This window comes from Doryrhamphus excisus, linkage group LG13 (genome assembly GCF_037039965.1).
Source record: "Doryrhamphus excisus strain RoL-2023G ecotype Guam linkage group LG13, RoL_Dexc_Guam_v1.1, whole genome shotgun sequence".
In the NCBI taxonomy this organism is placed as follows: Eukaryota; Metazoa; Chordata; class Actinopteri; order Syngnathiformes; family Syngnathidae; genus Doryrhamphus; species Doryrhamphus excisus.
In genome coordinates this window covers 284,555-303,775 of record NC_136369.1, presented here as the reverse complement: position 1 = coordinate 303,775, position 19,221 = coordinate 284,555, and the positions used below count along the sequence as shown (strand labels likewise).

Here is a 19,221-nt window from a genome sequence, read left to right as displayed (position 1 = left end):
CTTAGAAACACAACAAGTGTTTTCAAGCTCATTGAGCCTCGTGAGTTGTTTGACATCTTCCCCATGGCAGCATACGGTGTTGCAGGGAAGCGTATGGTGACCCAGAAGTGCTACATGAATGTACCATAGATTGCAAAGGGGTCAGTATAACTCATCATTTGTTTGAGTTTATAGGAGAGACCTCAAAAATGGCATCATCCTCTCTGTATATGGGGTTACTGTCTCATTACAAAAACAAAGTTGTTGTTTTTTTTCAATGAACGTGCTTGCCCCACACTTGAGCACAAATGATCATTTTCACTTGCAGGTGTAGTGAGAATATACAACTCCTTGAATGTGTGTATTCCAATCATATTTTTGTGATGAAGTGTGATAATGTTCAACCTATAATCAAACATGAGACAATATTAGTTTGTCAATTTGCCAGAAGCATGGTAAGACTTTTAAACCCAGACCACACTGATTCTCGCTGAGGAGAGGATGTTAGGCTCTTGATGACTATGCCAATATGGAGATCTGAAATTATGATTAGTAGTAGTTGTAAATATGAGCTCCATAATACTGACACGAGATGGACAACAAGATGGTACAAGATCTTTGTAGTTTGACTTTTATGACATTATTCTTCAGGGGGAAATGTTCAAGTGAACAAAGCTTTGTTCCTATCCTTGTCTTTGCCACAGAAATAAAAGTCTTCAACATTTAATCATAGTATAAGCAGGCATATAGGATTCTTTGCATTGGCTTTTGTAGAAGTATACTTATGGACACAAATCTAAGACTTGGTGTGAAGTTTGATGATGAGGAAATGTCACGGATGTGTGATGTCAAATTTCTTGGAGACTGAATCAACCAGTACTTGTCAGCATACTAGTTTACTATATGATAAATGTGATGAAAATTCAAAGTCCAAAGCTTTTATTTATCTAGAGTCATTTTTAGTGGTCATATTCTTCTCCCATACTGAATGATGATGATTATATGATGTGTCTGCATGTATTCTAGAACCCAAACTGATGTCATGTTTTCTCTAATAGATACCCTGATGTCTCCTCAAGCCAAACTTGGGATCATTCTTCAGGACCGTGAAATTGGCAAACTGGACTTACCGGATGGAATCCCTGATGAACTTGAGTCTATTGTGAGGGAGAAATTTGGGCTTGATGGGAACTTTACCTTGCATTATAAGGATGCTGACTTTGGAGAGGAATATTTTTCTCTTACCTCAACAAGTGACACCAAGGACAAGGATACCATTAAGGTGGTTCACATTGTTGAACCTCCTACAGTTACTCTGACCTTTACTGATGGGTACTGACAGTTCCTTTGAAAGTGCATCAGTAGCCTCGCTCCCTAATTCTGAGACCTCTGTCCATCCTGCTAGCAGCAGCTGTTCCTCTGGATCGCAGGACACACTGATCACACTTTCATCACCTGAACAGGTTACTCACCGTACACAGTGTTGGCCCACTACATTTCCTGTACCTAATTTTGCTTACGACACAGAGCTTGTGCTGGCCTCAGGAAATGAAGTTTTCAAGAAGGATGGAATTCAGCTCAACTTTGCCACAATCCTTTGCCTCCAGACATCCTTGAGAAGCTGGCTGAAAGCATCTTACCCCACTAGTGCGCAGTTTAACCATGTTGCTGAGGCACTGATTCAGAAGCATCCTTGCCTTAAAGAACCAGGGTCATATAATGGATGCTACGCATGGCAACAAAGACTAAAACATAAAATGGCCAGCTATAGATCTAAATGGAGAGGGCTAGGATGCCCTGAGCTTGATGTGAACTCTCTCAGAAAGAAGCGAGCATAGAGCATGAGAAAGCCCCTGCAAAGAATATCCAAAAAAAAAGCCAAGAAGGGCAGGCAGAGGTGAACTATTTACCTCCTCACCCACAAGGAGAAACAGAAGGAACTTTGGAGCTCCTTGATGAAGTAAAGAAGAGGAACAACTGCCAGGTCATCAGTGAGAAAATGGCAAAGACTTTCTCCATTCGCAGGCAGGAAGTTGCACCACAAGCACCACAAATCTGTGACATAAGAGACCGATGGCCGGCTCTTTTCGATGCAACTCAGGTTAATCTTGTTTTATAAAATGGTTTGCAGTATGTGCTATGTCAGTCAATTTACTACATGAACAAATTGCACCTTTTTATTTGTATTTTACACAGATAAATGAAGAATTCAGAAGGATCACCGCTGGTTGCCTTGAGAGAACATTCATGGCAAAACTGGACCAGTATACCCCAAAAATAATGGCACTGGTGTCCTCAAGAGGAGGAGATTCAGCACATAAAGAACATGCTGCTAGAGGTATAAATAAATGTAACAAGGTTCATTTCAAATAGAAAGAAAAATCACTTTATTTTTAGGAGGTGTTGATGGGTTAGTTAAATAAATATTTCAATCAATAAATCATAAATTCATCTTTTTAAAGATTGTTTCATTTTCTTGTATTATTTTATTTACAGGACCAGTCGGTAGAAAGTAGGAGAGAAGCTGCAATCCGTAGCCTAATCGTGTACCTGAGAGAACAGGAGGAGGATCTCTTTAAAGAACAGCTGCTAAGTAATCCAACACTTCAACTTCAAGGATTTAACCTGGGCAGTATTTAGGGGTGGCAGACTGAATGACTGGGTGCAACTGAATGATAGGAACCAAAATCAGGACCATCAGTGATATATTCAGGAAGTTTGGTGAAAAGTGAAAGTTTTCTACGTTTTATCAGAACTTTATGGGCAGCGTTTGTTTGTCAAAAGTATGTCATTAAAAATGTTTGTTTTGCTACTAAACAGCCGTCCCCAAAGCCCACGTTAAATCCTGAAGTTAACCCAAGTGCAGATTCACTGTACATTATTCTTGTTTTTACATAAGACAAAAAACACTGATGTTGACTCTGATCTACTTATGCCAGAATGGTGATGAAGTGATGAAGATTGTTGTGAGCAGAGGGGCATCTGAACCAGCCAACGCAACAGTGGTGATTGAGGGAGCAGAAGTCCTGGATGGCCTGACTGTCCCAAGAGCATGTGCCTTGCTCATGGGACTAATGTATGCACTCAACCTGAGTTACCCAAAAGAGTTACCTGAAAAGCACTTTTGAGGTATTTCAAAAGATATTCCTTGAGCTGGATGCTCTGAGAGCAAGTCCCAAGGTAATGTCTCTAAAAGCTAAACTGCTGCACTGAAAATTAGGCTGCATTCTAATTTCACTGTTATGTTTAATGCAGTTTAATACAAGTCATTTCTTTGAAGGATCATTTTGAAGACTAGTTTGTCATTTTTTTTTTTTACTTTTGAGCTGTTAGCTGTCAATATTTAGACCTACATACATACGTACACATTTGATATATTCTGTGTTCTTTTTTGGAAGAAGTATGACTGCTATGTAAAATATGTTTCAATATTCTTCAGGAAGAAATATGTATAATATGTAATATTTGATTTCATGTCTTCATTTGGAGCTCCTCCATGTTTATTTGATGGTAAACAGTTGGACAAGTTGGCCATTATATGCAGTGGTGGAGTGAGTACACGACTTCAGTACTTGAGTAAGAGTACAAATCCTCCTTGTCAAATTTACTCCACTACAAGTAAAAGTAGCTCTGTCAAAATGTTACTCGAGTAAGAGTATGAAATCAATTTTCTACTCGAGTAAAGTACAAATCCTTAAAATCTGTACTCAAGTAAATTTACTCCGTTACTTTCCACCACTGATTATATGTAATAAACAAGTTTGACCATTAAACTGACTGAACTGTATTTATGTTCATAAAATTAATGTTATTGATAAAAAAAACAATTGAGAAAACAATTTGAAATATTTGTGATGAGGAATGAAAAACAAATGAGCTGGAATAGCTTAAATTAATTATATTGACAACTTCATTGAACTTTAACCATTTTATTAAAATTGAGTTGGTTCACCTGAATTGAACTTGAACCATTTTATTAAAATGAAGTTGGTTCACCTTAATTAACTGTTTGCAGGATGAAGTAAATCATGTCGGTTGTCCTTAAATAACTTAGTTAATAACATTAAAAGACTTGTTGGATTTACTGAAAGGTTTTAGTTGGAATTTCTTAAAAAGATTGACGCAAATTGTTACCTTCATTGAATTAAGCTGAGCCACTATATTTTTTTTTAGAGTGTATAGAACAGAAATATAAAGTGCTTGTTGAATTGCACGTTGCTCTCCTGCCTAAGAATAAAAGATAAATGATGACAGAATTACAGACTTATGACATACTACAATAATGAATTAGCAGTTATAATTTGTGGCTACCCAACTATGTAAAAATGCAACATTATAACATACAATAGATAATAACACACAACAAATCAGCAGCAGTGGACAAGTTAAAAATGATCACAATCAGTGGCAACGGGTTTGATTTTCCAAAGTTGAAGATGCTTGGAAAATGAAGCAATAGTGGGTAGATCAGGCACTTGGTGCGGAGTTCCAAGAATTTGTCGCTCCGTAGGAAAAAGTTGCTTGACCAAAGGTCCTTCTCCTTAAAAGAACAGTGGGTTAGCACAGCAAATCAGAGACCTTTTCTCCAAAAATAACAGGTGGGCGAGAGCTTGGATGACTCTGACCTATCTCGCTTATGGGCGGTACAAAGTCAAAGTCTTCTTTTGGAAGCCTCAGTCCTCCTGTGGGCGTCTCTTTCCCGAGTGAATGGTCTTATATGCTAGAAGCACATGCATGCAGAAGCCAACTTTTAACATACACTTGCATACTTGCACTTAAGTGCGTTCACACTGTGTACAAGCAGAACAGAGACACCTAGTGCCAAAAACGCAGAACTACAGCACACAGACTTCCCACAATGCCATTTTTCTTAAAGGGCCATGACGCACTTTCCGGAAACGATGGTCGCAACATTCAGATGAAGCACGGACGGCCGGAAGCCCCGCCCGGCACGCTATAGAGCGGTTTCAAATAAAAGAGGGACGGCCTGAGGGCAACCTGCTTCTTACGCACTTTGAAGAAAATTGAACAAGTGTGAGTAGTAAGTACGCAAACTCTCTGTACTCTTTGTACACGCTATTAAAACATTATAATTGTTAAATGGCTTTAAGTGACCTTTAAACGGCATACATTGAGCTAGCTTAAGTAGCACACGGCCTTCAACGTCAGAGGCTCATATTCAAAAAACTAAAGCAGACAGCAGGCTGAATTCTATATAGTTTGAAAGCATATTGACTGCGCTTTCCCTCCTTTTTTTGTTTTACAGAACTCCCTTCTATGGCAGGAGGCTGGTCCACCGGTCACACCTGTAATTGATTGCAGCAGCTACTAACAGTGAACATGGCCACCTTGTGCCATGCCATTCTGCGCATGCGTCAGAGGATCGTTTGAGCTCAGACTTCCCAAGACGAAGTTCGAGGGCGCCATGTTTTCACGGGAAGACAATGGAAGACGACGTGGACAGTCGTTTAACAAGGAAATTCATCGATGTGGAGCCATATGGGTAGGTCATATGCTTATCTGACTTGTTTTCTGTCACCTTTCCTGTTCCTGTTCAATGTTTACGTCAGTGTCATAATGTGACATACGCGACGTTAGCATTAGCTTACCTTTAGCCTGCCAGCCAGCCAGCCAGCTAGCTAGCTAGCTAGCTAGCTCGCTATCAACTGCGAGCTGTTTTCGGTTGCAGAACAGGAGATTTTTATGTTTATTAAATGTGTAAGGATTCGTCCCTTTTATATATGTTATGTGATTATTTTGGCAGCAGCAGTGTCCTCTAAGCCATGGGAACCGCGTGTAGCGCAAACATTTGTTGAAGTATGCTAGCGACCTGAGTCTTGTGGATACCATCGGGGAGCGGGAGTTTTTGTTTGTGACAAGTATTCCATGGAAGTGAATTTTGGAACTTTAATTTCACCTATACACATACACGATCTCTAGACACCTGGGGTGAAGGACGCGCCACAGAGAGGCCGCCGCCGGGGTCAAGGTGGCCAACCCCTACAGAAGGTAACATTACAATATGTATATGGTTATTTGAATCTGGAAATGGCAGTTTAGCCTTTTAAGTTTTATTGATTTAAAGAGTTGGATAATGGAGTTCCTCAACGATATCCCGTTGTGAGGAAAAAAGAGTTTTGTTTAGGTTAGGTTTCAAGACACAGATGAAAAATGTGTATTAACCCATAGATGCATAAGTGGGTCAAAAATGACCCAGTCAGGTTGTTTTCTTGAAATATCTTCATAATGAATTTTTTTTTTATCATTTCATATTCCAGTTATTCCGAAAAAAACATGTTTTCAATATAATACCATTCAAATTTTTAACTTAGCTTTTATACATTTCAAGAAATATGGACTCTTATGGAAGAGTGTAGGGTCCAGTCACTCATGCATCTTAGGGTTAAGAACTAAGTTGATTTTGAGTGTTTTGTTTAAAAAAAAAAAAACAAAAAAAAAACCCAACAAATATTGTCAAGCAGCTTTGTCGTTTGGACTACTAACCATTGTGATGATTTTAGATTTTGTAGTTGCCATAATTGAAATGATTTCTCCATCCATTTAACAGAATGCTGAAGGATGTTGACGCTCAAGAATTTGGTCCCAACAGCTTAGACAAGGTAAGATTACAGTACAGCTGTTGAATGACACCAACATGGTTTAGTTATTCATTCATTTTCTATGTCTCTTATCCTCACTAGGGTGGGGGTATGCTGGAGCCTGATTTGGGGCGAGAGGCGGGGTACACCCTGGACCGGTGGCCAGCCAATCCCAGGGCACATACAGTGCATCCGGAAAGTATTCACAGCGCTTCACTTTTTCCACATTTTGTCAAGTTACAGCCTCATTCCCAATTGTATTAATTTAATCTCTTACCTCAAAATACTCCATTATGACAATGTGAAAAAGTTTTTTTTTTACTTTTTTGAATTTATTAAAAATAGAAAACAAAAAAATCACATTTACATAAGTATTCACAGCCTTTGCCATGAAGCTCAAAATTGAGCTCAGGTGCATCTTTTTTACACTGATCACCCTTGAGATCTTTCTACAGCTCAATTGGAGTCTACCTGCAGTAAATTCAGTTGATTGGACATGATTTGGAAATATAATAACTGTCTATAAGGTCCCACAGTTGACTGTGCATGTCAGAGCACAAACGCCAAGCATGAAGTCAAAAGAACTGTCTGTAGACCTGCGGGACAGGATTGTCTTGAGGCACAAATCTGGGGAAGGATACAGAAACATTTCTGCTGCTTTGAAGGTCCCAATGAGCACAGTGGCCTCCATCCCTACAGTGAAGCATGGTGGTGGCAGCATCATGCTGTGGGGATGCTTTTCAGCAGCAGGAACTGGCAGACTAGTCAGGATAGAAGGAAAAATGAATGCAGCAATATATAGAGATATCCTGGATGAAAATATTACTGCATTCACTTTTCCTTCTATCCTGGCTAGTCGAATAATGGGGGCCACTGTGCTCATTGGGACCTTCAAAGCAGCAGAAATGTTTCTGTATCCTTCCCCAGATTTGTGCCTCAAGACAATCCTGTCTCGCAGGTCTACAGACAGTTCTTTTGACTTCATGCTTGGCGTTTGTGCTCTGACATGCACAGTCAACTGTGGGACCTTATATAGACAGTTATTATATTTCCAAATCATGTCCAATCAACTGAATTTACTGCAGGTGGACTCCAATTGAGTGTATAGTAGACACCAAACGTCCAGAAGGAGGCGACTGGCACACTAGTGTGGGAAGTCCATACCTGCATGAGGAAAGTGGAAGTCAAAAATAATCATTCTAATAATACGATTCCCAATTAAGGGAATAAATCCCAGGTCTTTGGTTTAGTTATGAAATGTTGAATTAATTTCACAGGTGCCTCAACCTGTGGCTGTGTTGTGTTTTTGTGCACCGCCATCTGGAGGTAAATACAGCTTTAGTACAAATGCAGTGAAGCTGTTCTGGTTTGAAATAATGTTTTGTAGAAGATGTGTTAAGATCATTTCATTCAAAGAAGGCCATCTTAAAAAAATACTACACAATCATATTAGAAAAGTGGTGTAGGTGGTAGCTTAAATCATGTAAATATTACTTATAATTTGCTCCAAATAAAGTCAGGGAAAACTAGTTAAACAATCCTGAAAAGCGAGTACATTTATATGGATTTTGAAGTAGATTCAAAGGTAGTTTGGGGTCAAATTTACTAGCAAAGAGTACCTTTTTATTCAAAAAAAGTAAATTTGACCAGAGTATTTCCCAAGGAAAAGTTGCTTGGGAATTGTGCGTGCAAATTGTTACCTAACTTTTCTCAAGTAAATGGCACTCCAAATTTTTTTCAGTGTACTGCCCAGTGGACCGCGACCTCCTCCAGCTGTTTTTGGGAGTTCTTTTGTCTCTGGACTGCTCCATGGTATGCCTTCTGCCCCCATCGCCTTGCTTTTCCTTTTTTGGACTGCACTAATGAATACAGATATTCTGGCTGCCACATGAATTACATGTGCAGCATTCTCCATCCATTTAACAGAATACTGAAGGATGTTGACGCTCAAGAATTTGGTCCCAACAGCTTAGACAAGGTAAGATTACAGTACAGCTGTTGAATGACACCAACATGGTTTAGTTATTCATTCATTTTCTATGTCTCTTATCCTCACTAGGGTGGGGGTATGCTGGAGCCTGATTTGGGGCGAGAGGCGGGGTACACCCTGGACCGGTGGCCAGCCAATCCCAGGGCACATACAGTGCATCCGGAAAGTATTCACAGCGCTTCACTTTTTCCACATTTTGTCATGTTACAGCCTCATTCCCAATTGTATTAATTTAATCTCTTAGCTCAAAATACTCCATTATGACAATGTGAAAAAGGTTTTTTTTTTTACGTTTTTGAATTTATTAAAAATAGAAAACAAAAAAATCACATTTACATAAGTATTCACAGCCTTTGCCATGAAGCTCAAAATTGAGCTCAGGTGCATCTTTTTTCCACTGATCATCCTTGAGATAATAACTGTCTATATAAGGTCCCACAGTTGACTGTGCATGTCAGAGCACAAACGCCAAGCATGAAGTCAAAAGAACTGTCTGTAGACCTGCGAGACAGGATTGTCTTGAGGCACAAATCTGGGGAAGGATACAGAAACATTTCTGCTGCTTTGAAGGTCCCAATGAGCACAGTGGCCTCCATCCCTACAGTGAAGCATGGTGGTGGCAGCATCATGCTGTGGGGATGTTTTTCAGCAGCAGGAACTGGCAGACTAGTCAGGATAGAAGGAAAAATGAATGCAACAATATATAGAGATATCCTGGATGAAAATATTGCTGCATTCATTTTTACTTCTATCCTGGCTGGTCGAATAATGGGGGCCACTGTGCTCATTGGGACCTTCAAAGCAGCAGAAATGTTTCTGTATCCTTCCCCAGATTTGTGCCTCAAGACAATCCTGTCTCGCAGGTCTACAGACAGTTCTTTTGACTTCATGCTTGGCGTTTGTGCTCTGACATGCACAGTCAACTGTGGGACCTTATATAGACAGTTATTGTATTTCCAAATCATGTCCAGTCAACTGAATTTACTGCAGGTGGACTCCAATTGAGTGTATAGTAGACACCAAACGTCCAGAAGGAGGCGACTGGCACACTAGTGTGGGAAGTCCATACCTGCATGAGGAAAGTGGAAGTCAAAAAATAATCATTCTAATAATACGATTCCCAATTAAGGGAATAAATCCCAGGTCTTTGGTTTAGTTATGAAATGTTGAATTCATTTCACAGGTGCCTCAACCTGTGGCTGTGTTGTGTTTTTGTGCACAGTCATCTGGAAGTAAATACAGCTTTACTACAAATGCAGTGAAGCTGTTCTGGTTTGAAATAATGTTTTGTAGAAGATGTGTTAAGATCATTTCATTCAAAGAAGGCCATCTTAAAAAAATACTACACAATCATATTAGAAAAGTGGTGTAGGTGGTAGCTTAAATCATGTAAATATTACTTATAATTTGCTCCAAATAAAGTCAGGGAAAACTAGTTAAACAATCCTGAAAAGCGAGTACATTTATATGGATTTTGAAGTAGATTCAAAGGTAGTTTGGGGTCAAATTTACTAGCAAAGAGTACCTCTTTCATTCAAAAAAAGTAAATTTGACCAGAGTATTTCCCAAGGAAAAGTTGCTTGGGAATTGTGCGTGCAAATTGTTACCTAGCTTTTCTCAAGTAAATGGCACTCCAAATTTTTTTTCAGTGTACTGCCCAGTGGACCGCGACCTCCTCCAGCTGTTTTTGGGAGTTCTTTTGTCTCTGGACTGCTCCATGGTATGCCTTCTGCCCCTATCGCCTTGCTTTTCCTTTTTTGGACTGCACTAATGAATACAGATATTCTGGCTGCCACATGAATTACATGTGCAGCATTCTCCATCCATTTAACAGAATACTGAAGGATGTTGACGCTCAAGAATTTGGTCCCAACAGCTTAGACAAGGTAAGATTACAGTACAGCTGTTGAATGACACCAACATGGTTTAGTTATTCATTCATTTTCTATGTCTCTTATCCTCACTAGGGTGGGGGTATGCTGGAGCCTGATTTGGGGCGAGAGGCGGGGTACACCCTGGACCGGTGGCCAGCCAATCCCAGGGCACATACAGTACATCCGGAAAGTATTCACAGCGCTTCACTTTTTCCACATTTTGTCAAGTTACAGCCTCATTCCCAATTGTATTAATTTAATCTCTTACCTCAAAATTCTACACAAAATACTCCATTATGACAATGTGAAAAAGTTTTTTTTTTTACTTTTTTGAATTTATTAAAAATAGAAAACAAAAAAATCACATTTACATAAGTATTCACAGCCTTTGCCATGAAGCTCAAAATTGAGCTCAGGTGCATCTTTTTTCCACTGATCATCCTTGAGATAATAACTGTCTATATAAGGTCCCACAGTTGACTGTGCATGTCAGAGCACAAACGCCAAGCATGAAGTCAAAAGAACTGTCTGTAGACCTGCGAGACAGGATTGTCTTGAGGCACAAATCTGGGGAAGGATACAGAAACATTTCTGCTGCTTTGAAGGTCCCAATGAGCACAGTGGCCCCCATTATTCGACTAGCCAGGATAGAAGGAAAAATGAATGCAGCAATATTTTCATCCAGGATATCTCTATATATTGTTGCATTCATTTTTCCTTCTATCCTGACTAGTCTGCCAGTTCCTGCTGCTGCTGCATGATGCTGCCACCACCATGCTTCACTGTAGGGATGGAGGCCACTGTGCTCATTGGGACCTTCAAAGCAGCTGAAGTGTTTCTGTATCCTTCCCCAGATTTGTGCCTCAAGACAATCCTGTCTCGCTGGTCTACAGACAGTTCTTTTGACTTCATGCTTGGCGTTTGTGCTCTGACATGCACAGTCAACTGTGGGACCTTATATAGACAGTTATTATATTTCCAAATCATGTCCAATCAACTGAATTTACTGCAGGTGGACTCCAACTGAGTGTATAGTAGACACCAAACGTCCAGAAGGAGGCGACTGGCACACTAGTGTGGGAAGTCCATACCTGCATGAGGAAAGTGGAAGTCAAAAATAATCATTCTAATAATACGATTCCCAATTAAGGGAATAAATCCCAGGTCTTTGGTTTAGTTATGAAATGTTGAATTAATTTCACAGGTACCTCAACCTGTGGCTGTGTTGCGTTTTTGTGCACCGTCATCTGGAAGTAAATACAGCTTTAGTACAAATGCAGTGAAGCTGTTCTGGTTTGAAATAATGTTTTGTAGAAGATGTGTTAAGATCATTTCATTCAAAGAAGGCCATCTTAAAAAATACTACACAATCATATTAGAAAAGTGGTGTAGGTGGTATCTTAAATCATGTAAATATTACTTATAAATTGCTCCAAATAAAGTCAGGGAAAACTAGTTAAACAATCCTGAAAAGCGAGTACATTTATATGGATTTTGAAGTAGATTCAAAGGTAGTTTGGGGTCAAATTTACTAGCAAAGAGTACCTCTTTCATTCAAAAAAAGTAAATTTGACCAGAGTATTTCCCAAGGAAAAGTTGCTTGGGAATTGTGCGTGCAAATTGTTACCTAGCTTTTCTCAAGTAAATGGCACTCCAAATTTTTTTTCAGTGTACTGCCCAGTGGACCGCGACCTCCTCCAGCTGTTTTTGGGAGTTCTTTTGTCTCTGGACTGCTCCATGGTATGCCTTCTGCCCCCATCGCCTTGCTTTTCCTTTTTTGGACTGCACTAATGAATACAGATATTCTGGCTGCCACATGAATTACATGTGCAGCATTCTCCATCCATTTAACAGAATACTGAAGGATGTTGACGCTCAAGAATTTGGTCCCAACAGCTTAGACAAGGTAAGATTACAGTACAGCTGTTGAATGACACCAACATGGTTTAGGTTATTCTATGCTTTACAGTGTCAAAACCTTTTTTCAAGTCGAAGATTGGTTTGAAATTGGAAACGGACAAGGATCTACGTTCTTATATATTGAATGACAGCTGATGCCTTCCATACACAAGGAAAAACTGCCGCAGAAATTGAGAGAGTGAGATTTGTGGTTACAGGAGTTATTGATGTACAATTGAGTTCTTTCAACATAAAAGTATCAATGCCCAATCTGCATCTTTTGTTTTAGAATATTTAATCCTTAATCCATTTGTAGAAAGCTTGCTGGCCACAGTAAAGTAGCAACTCGTCACATTATGAATACATGTACCAGATGATAAATGATGAGTTTTGTTGCTCCATCAGGTTACATCTGGAGGTGTTTGATAAAGACATGGACATGAAGGATGACTTTATGGGAAGGTACTGCTTCCAGTACACATTAGTAGTGTTGTTATTATCGATACTGTCACATACTGCAACTGCTTGATAATACTGCTTACTACCTCCAGCGCAGCGATGCCAGTATTGAGAAGAGCACCGCCATCCTCCTTTATCTACACTTTATTGTCCGATTCACAAGAAAAATTATGTCACACACTTACAGTATATTAAAGACAGGTTGTAGAATTTGATATGGTTGGAATCATTTAGAACATTCATGTAGAACGCAAATGATATTAAATATATATGTATAAATATCAAATATTGCAGTGTAAATAAATAAAAATAAACATGAATTAGAGAAAAGAAATCCATTCCATTATCAAGTGGTTGAAATAATTGTCATGTTTCTCAACATGCAGGCTGAAGGTCAAACTGAAGGACATAATTGATTCTCAGTACACGGATCAGGTATGGAAACGGCTTATATTATTGTCATTGAATTGTTCAAGCATTCAAAGGATTGTGTGTGTTTTATGTATCAGTGTATCAGTACACGCTCAGTGATGTCAAGTCAGGTCGCGTTCACCTGATCCTGGAATGGCTTCCAACAGCCTCGGAGGCAGACCAACTGGATAAGGGGGGTGCTTCCAGAAGAAGAAAAAGCGTACTAATGCTTCATTCAACTATAAAAAATACTAATATCGAACCATTCTCTTCAGATTCTCAAGTTCTACTCCAGGCAGTCCTACCAGAACAAAGCCGTTCCATCTGTGGGACTTTTGTTTGTCTTCATCGAACAAGCAGATGGTTTACCAGTAAGTGAGTCGAGGAGTTACTGAGGAGGCATGATCTGTGTTTTATTATGACCCATGTGGCGTGTCAACAGGTGGAAAAGAGTGGAAAAGAGCCAAAAGTGGGAGCGGATATGCTTCTTGGAAAAACATCCCACAAAACTACTGTGAGACTACTAAGCGTGGCAACTAGCCAAATAATAACCAGGGTATTGGCATCCGGGACTAACACGTCCATCTTTGCTGTAGGTGTGTGATCGCACGACATCACCTCAGTGGAATGAGGCGTTCTGCTTCCTGGTTCATGACCCTAGAGAAGAGAATGTTGTTGTCAAGGTAAGTTAACAATATTATTTTTAGTATTTCCACCATGTGATATCAACAAACTTGACTTGTATTACTACCTTTACACTTTGTTTCTCCAGCTCTCTCACAGCTGGACGTTGCCCATGGGTTCCTTAGTCGTCCCAATCAGAGAGCTGCTCTCGGAACCAGAACTGGTCCTGGATCAGTGGTTCCATCTGGATGGCGCCTCCCCAGAGAGTCAGATTCTTCTTCGAGCTGAACTCAAGGTAGGCGATCTCTCATTCTAGTCTTAACTCGCACCAGACTTCACATGCAATTGTTGCAGATGCTGATTCCGAGCAAATGTCCTCGTGGTGATCATGAGGCTAAATTCACTTCCAAAGACTCCGACCGCTCGACTGAGCAGCAGAAACGGGAGGCAGATGTGATGCAAAAGTGAGCGCTGCGTATATCCAAGCACACTAGTCTCAGGTCTTATTTGGTTTTCATGCTACATTGGGTTCTTAGGTCAAGTTTGGTGGACACTCCGGTAGAAACTCTTTTCTATGTCTTATCCTCACTAGGGTTGGGGTATGCTGGAGCCTGATTTGGGGCGAGAGGCGGGGTACACCCTGGACCGGTGGCCAATCCCAGGGCACATACAGTGCATCCGGAAAGTATTCACAGCGCTTCACTTTTTCCACATTTTGTCAAGTTACAGCCTCATTCCAAATTGTATTAATTTAATCTCTTACCTCAAAATACTCCACTCCATTAATGAACTGCACTAATGAATACAGATATTCTTGCTGCCACATGAATTACATGTGCAGCATTTTTGGTAGGTTGAGCGTTGTTGCGCTTCCACCTGAATTGGCATCAGCTGTTGGGGCTCGATTGCGAGGCGGTGCCAGGGTTATTGATGGGTCTTGGCGTCACCGGGGCGCTCATTGTTCCTTGCTGTTCACCTGTCGAGGCTGTGTTGGCGCGCTCCGGTGGCGGGCTCTGGTCTGTCGTGCCATCAGCAGCGTATGTGAAAGGTAGGCATAAAATTACTGGGCGTGTACCGGTGACGGTGCATCATGTGACCGCAGCCATGGTTGTTTTAATTTGCAGCGGGGTTGGTTGTTGAGGACCTGGCGTGCATTTTGGAGGGCTTGCAGGAAGTGCAGTGTCAGCCTCTTGAGGCTAGGATTGCACTGGCTGTGTGTTAAGCTACCTTTGCTCCGGTAAGCTGCCGATGCTTTAAACAAGCAGAAAGCTAACTTTAGCACCACATGTTGTCTGTCTCAAAGTTAAATGATCTGGTTAGATAATTATTTTTCTTTTTTGTGGTTAGCACAGAGAGGTTGTCACGTTCCGGCTTGGGAGCTTTACGGCACGACCCCAGGATGCAGAGATGAGGACCCAATAGCAGGTAAAAAGGCATTTATTGTTGATACTATGCAGCAGACCAACGCACTAGCATGTTCAACAGAGAAAACAACATCAATGACCCAACAAAGAAAGGAGCGCGCACCTGAACCAAATAGGCATCACAAATAATGAGAAACAGGTGCGGGAGATAATGGACATCAACTGAAAACACAGCAGAGCAACACAGGAAGGAAATACAAAACAAGGGCATGAACGAGGAACTGAGGAAAACTAAGAGCTGTCACAAGGGGGTGACAGACGTTAAACTATTTGTTGGCAAATTCAGGTTCAACATTCAGTGTGTGTGTAAAATGTTGCAGATTGAATAGTTTAACAGGCTAACACACATAATATTGTTTGAAGCAATGTCGGTTCATATTCCTGGATTCTATTTTTCAATTTCTCTAGGGTTCTCAACGGAAAGCGAATTCTGACTCCCAATGCCGAAGGGCCTCTGTGGCCTGGGTTGGTGGGGGAGTGGGGGGAACCGATTCCCCTCGCGCCATCAGATCCAAGAGCAGGGACAGCTGGTCACCGTAATCGTCGGATTCCTCTCCCGGTGGCTGACCTTGGTCGAGGTTTTTCTCTTTCCTCGTGCGGTAGCGCTGGAGTCTCAGGGGTTTTGTCCTTCGGCGGTAAGGATGTTTTGCAGGTCTTGGGATGAGGATTTACAGGTTTTACAGGTTTTACAGGGTTCACAGGGTTCACAGGGTTCATATTCCTGGATTCTATTTTTCAATTTCTTAGGGTTCTCAACGGAAAGCGAATTCTGACTCCCAACGCCGAAGGGCCTCTGTGGCCTGGGTTGGTGGGGGAGTGGGGGGAACCGATTCCCCTCGCGCCATCAGATCCAAGAGCAGGGACAGCTGGTCACCGTAATCGTCGGATTCCTCTCCCGGTGGCTGACCTTGGTCGAGGTTTTTCTCTTTACTCGTGCGGTAGCGCTGGAGTCTCAGGGGTTTTGTCCTTCGGCGGTAAGGATGTTTTGCAGGTCTTGGGATAAGGATTTACAGGTTTTACAGGTTTTACAGGTTTTACAGGTTTTACAGGTTTTACAGGTTTTACAGGTTTTACAGGTTTTACAGGTTTTACAGGTTTTACAGGTTTTACAGGTTTTACAGGTTTTACAGGTTTTACAGGTTTCACAGGTTTCACAGGTTTCACAGGTTTCACAGGTTTCACAGGTTTCACAGGTTTCACAGGTTTCACAGGTTTCACAGGTTTCACAGGTTTCACAGGTTTCACAGGTTTCAATTTCTTAGGGTTCTCAACGGAAAGCGAATTCTGACTCCCAACGCCGAAGGGCCTCTGTGGCCCGGGTTGGTGGGGGAGTGGGGGGAACCAATTCCCCTCGCGCCATCAGATCCAAGAGCAGGGACAGCTGGTCACCGTAATGGTCGGATTCCTCTCCCGGTGGCTGACCTTGGTCGAGGTTTTTCTCTTTACTCGTGCGGTAGCGCTGGAGTCTCAGGGGTTTTGTCCTTCGGCGGTAAGCATGTTTTGCAGGTCTTGGGATGAGGTTTTACAGGTTTTACAGGTTCATATTCCTGGATTCTATTTTTCAATTTCTTAGGGTTCTCAACAGAAAGCGAATTCTGACTCCCAACGCCGAAGGGCCTCTGTGGCCCGGGTTGGTGGGGGAGTGGGGGGAACCGATTCCCCTCGCGCCATCAGATCCAAGAGCAGGGACAGCTGGTCACCGTAATCGCCGGATTCCTCTCCCGGTGGCTGACCTTGGTCAAGGTTTTTCTCTTTCCTCGTGCGTTTGCGCTGGGTGCTGACCCAGGGGGTAGCGCTGGAGTCTCAGGGGTTTTGTCCTTTGGCGGTAAGGATGTTTTGCAGGTCTTGGGATGGAATGAGGGCACCCAAGTTTGTTTGGCTTGGGGGTCTCAACGGAAAGCTTGCAGCTGAATTTGTGTAGGCAGAAGTCGGTTCTATGTTTATACGACCTTTCGTTGGGGAGTTACTGGCGAAAAACGTCGCCCATTGAGATTGCATTGTTGGAAGCAGCAGTCCATTAAAGTGACCACGAGATGGTGGTATTTACCGAGTAGAATAGCATTACTTTAAAGTGACCCCTAGTTGGCAGTACATAGCAAGTAGAAATAGCAGCCTCCCCCCTCCCTCACCCCCTGCCTTCCTCATTTGGGCCCAGCCTTCCACACCCCAGTCCCCGAGCCCCCCAGCCTTCTACATTTAGGCCCAGCCTCCCCCGTCCCACACCCCAGCCCCCCACTCCCTCGCCCCAGCCCCCCCAGCCTTCTTACACTTGTGCCCAACCTGTGGAGGGCAGTAATACGCCTTGGAGCGTTGAAACAAAAGAGGAAGAAGACAGACTGGCAGAGAATGGTGGTATCAACGGACCAGCTAACCGAAGGAAACATGAGTAGTCTGCGCTGCGCCGTTGGGTAAGTAGTCAACATAGATCTCGTTTGAATGTTTGGGTTAGGGTTTTAGGGCTATGGTTGGAGGAGGGTTTTAGGGCCGAGTTAGGGCTGGCTAGGGCGAGTTGGGGCCAGGGCTCTTTAGGGCTGGCTAGGGCGAGTTAGGGCGAGTTGGGGCCAGGGCTGGCTAGGGCGAGTTGGGGCCAGGGCTGGCTAGGGCGAGTTGGGGCCAGGGCTCTTTAGGGCTGGCTAGGGCTCGTTAGGGCCAGATATAAATTTGACCATCCATTTAACAGAATACTGAAGGATGTTGACGCTCAAGAATTTGGTCCCAACAGCTTAGACAAGGTAAGATTACAGTACAGCTGTTGAATGACACCAACATGGTTTAGTTATTCATTCATTTTCTATGTCTCTTATCCTCACTAGGGTGGGGGTATGCTGGAGCCTGATTTGGGGCGAGAGGCGGGGTACACCCTGGACCGGTGGCCAGCCAATCCCAGGGCACATACAGCGCATCCGGAAAGTATTCACAGCGCTTCACTTTTTCCACATTTTGTCAAGTTACAGCCTCATTCCAAATTGTATTAATTTAATCTCTTACCTCAAAATACTCCATTATGACAATGTGAAAAAGGTTATTATATTTCCAAATCATGTCCAGTCAACTGAATTTACTGCAGGTGGACTCCAATTGAGTGTATAGTAGACACCAAACGTCCAGAAGGAGGCGACTGGCACACTAGTGTGGGAAGTCCATACCTGCATGAGGAAAGTGGAAGTCAAAAAATAATCATTCTAATAATACGATTCCCAATTAAGGGAATAAATCCCAGGTCTTTGGTTTAGTTATGAAATGTTGAATTAATTTCACAGGTACCTCAACCTGTGGCTGTGTTGCGTTTTTGTGCACCGTCATCTGGAAGTAAATACAGCTTTAGTACAAATGCAGTGAAGCTGTTCTGGTTTGAAATAATGTTTTGTAGAAGATGTGTTAAGATCATTTCATTCAAAGAAGGCCATCTTAAAAAATACTACACAATCATATTAGAAAAGTGGTGTAGGTGGTATCTTAAATCATGTAAATATTACTTATAAATTGCTCCAAATAAAGTCAGGGAAAACTAGTTAAACAATCCTGAAAAGCGAGTACATTTATATGGATTTTGAAGTAGATTCAAAGGTAGTTTGGGGTCAAATTTACTAGCAAAGAGTACCTCTTTCATTCAAAAAAAGTAAATTTGACCAGAGTATTTCCCAAGGAAAAGTTGCTTGGGAATTGTGCGTGCAAATTGTTACCTAGCTTTTCTCAAGTAAATGGCACTCCAAATTTTTTTTCAGTGTACTGCCCAGTGGACCGCGACCTCCTCCAGCTGTTTTTGGGAGTTCTTTTGTCTCTGGACTGCTCCATGGTATGCCTTCTGCCCCCATCGCCTTGCTTTTTCTTTTTTGGACTGCACTAATGAATACAGATATTCTGGCTGCCACATGAATTACATGTGCAGCATTCTCCATCCATTTAACAGAATACTGAAGGATGTTGACGCTCAAGAATTTGGTCCCAACAGCTTAGACAAG

General features: G+C 41.9%; 1 protein-coding gene and 1 long non-coding RNA gene across 2 annotated transcripts; both read left to right on the top strand.

The window, feature by feature from the left end:
• Positions 1-4,881: 4,881 nt before the first annotated feature.
• LOC144901598 (uncharacterized) lies at positions 4,882-6,190 on the top strand. The gene is made up of 3 exons (XR_013629649.1): positions 4,882-5,020; positions 5,246-5,482; positions 5,920-6,190. It is a non-coding gene; the product is annotated as an uncharacterized LOC144901598 (long non-coding RNA).
• A 7,689-nt stretch (positions 6,191-13,879) lies between these two features.
• LOC144901620 (extended synaptotagmin-1-like) lies at positions 13,880-18,140 on the top strand. The gene is made up of 4 exons (XM_078795718.1): positions 13,880-13,894; positions 13,984-14,130; positions 14,190-14,335; positions 18,073-18,140. Exons 2-3 carry the CDS (start codon positions 14,008-14,010, stop codon positions 14,301-14,303), a joined length of 237 nt encoding a protein of 78 aa, XP_078651844.1. The 5' UTR covers positions 13,880-13,894; positions 13,984-14,007; the 3' UTR covers positions 14,304-14,335; positions 18,073-18,140.
• The last annotated feature ends 1,081 nt before the right edge of the window (positions 18,141-19,221 follow it).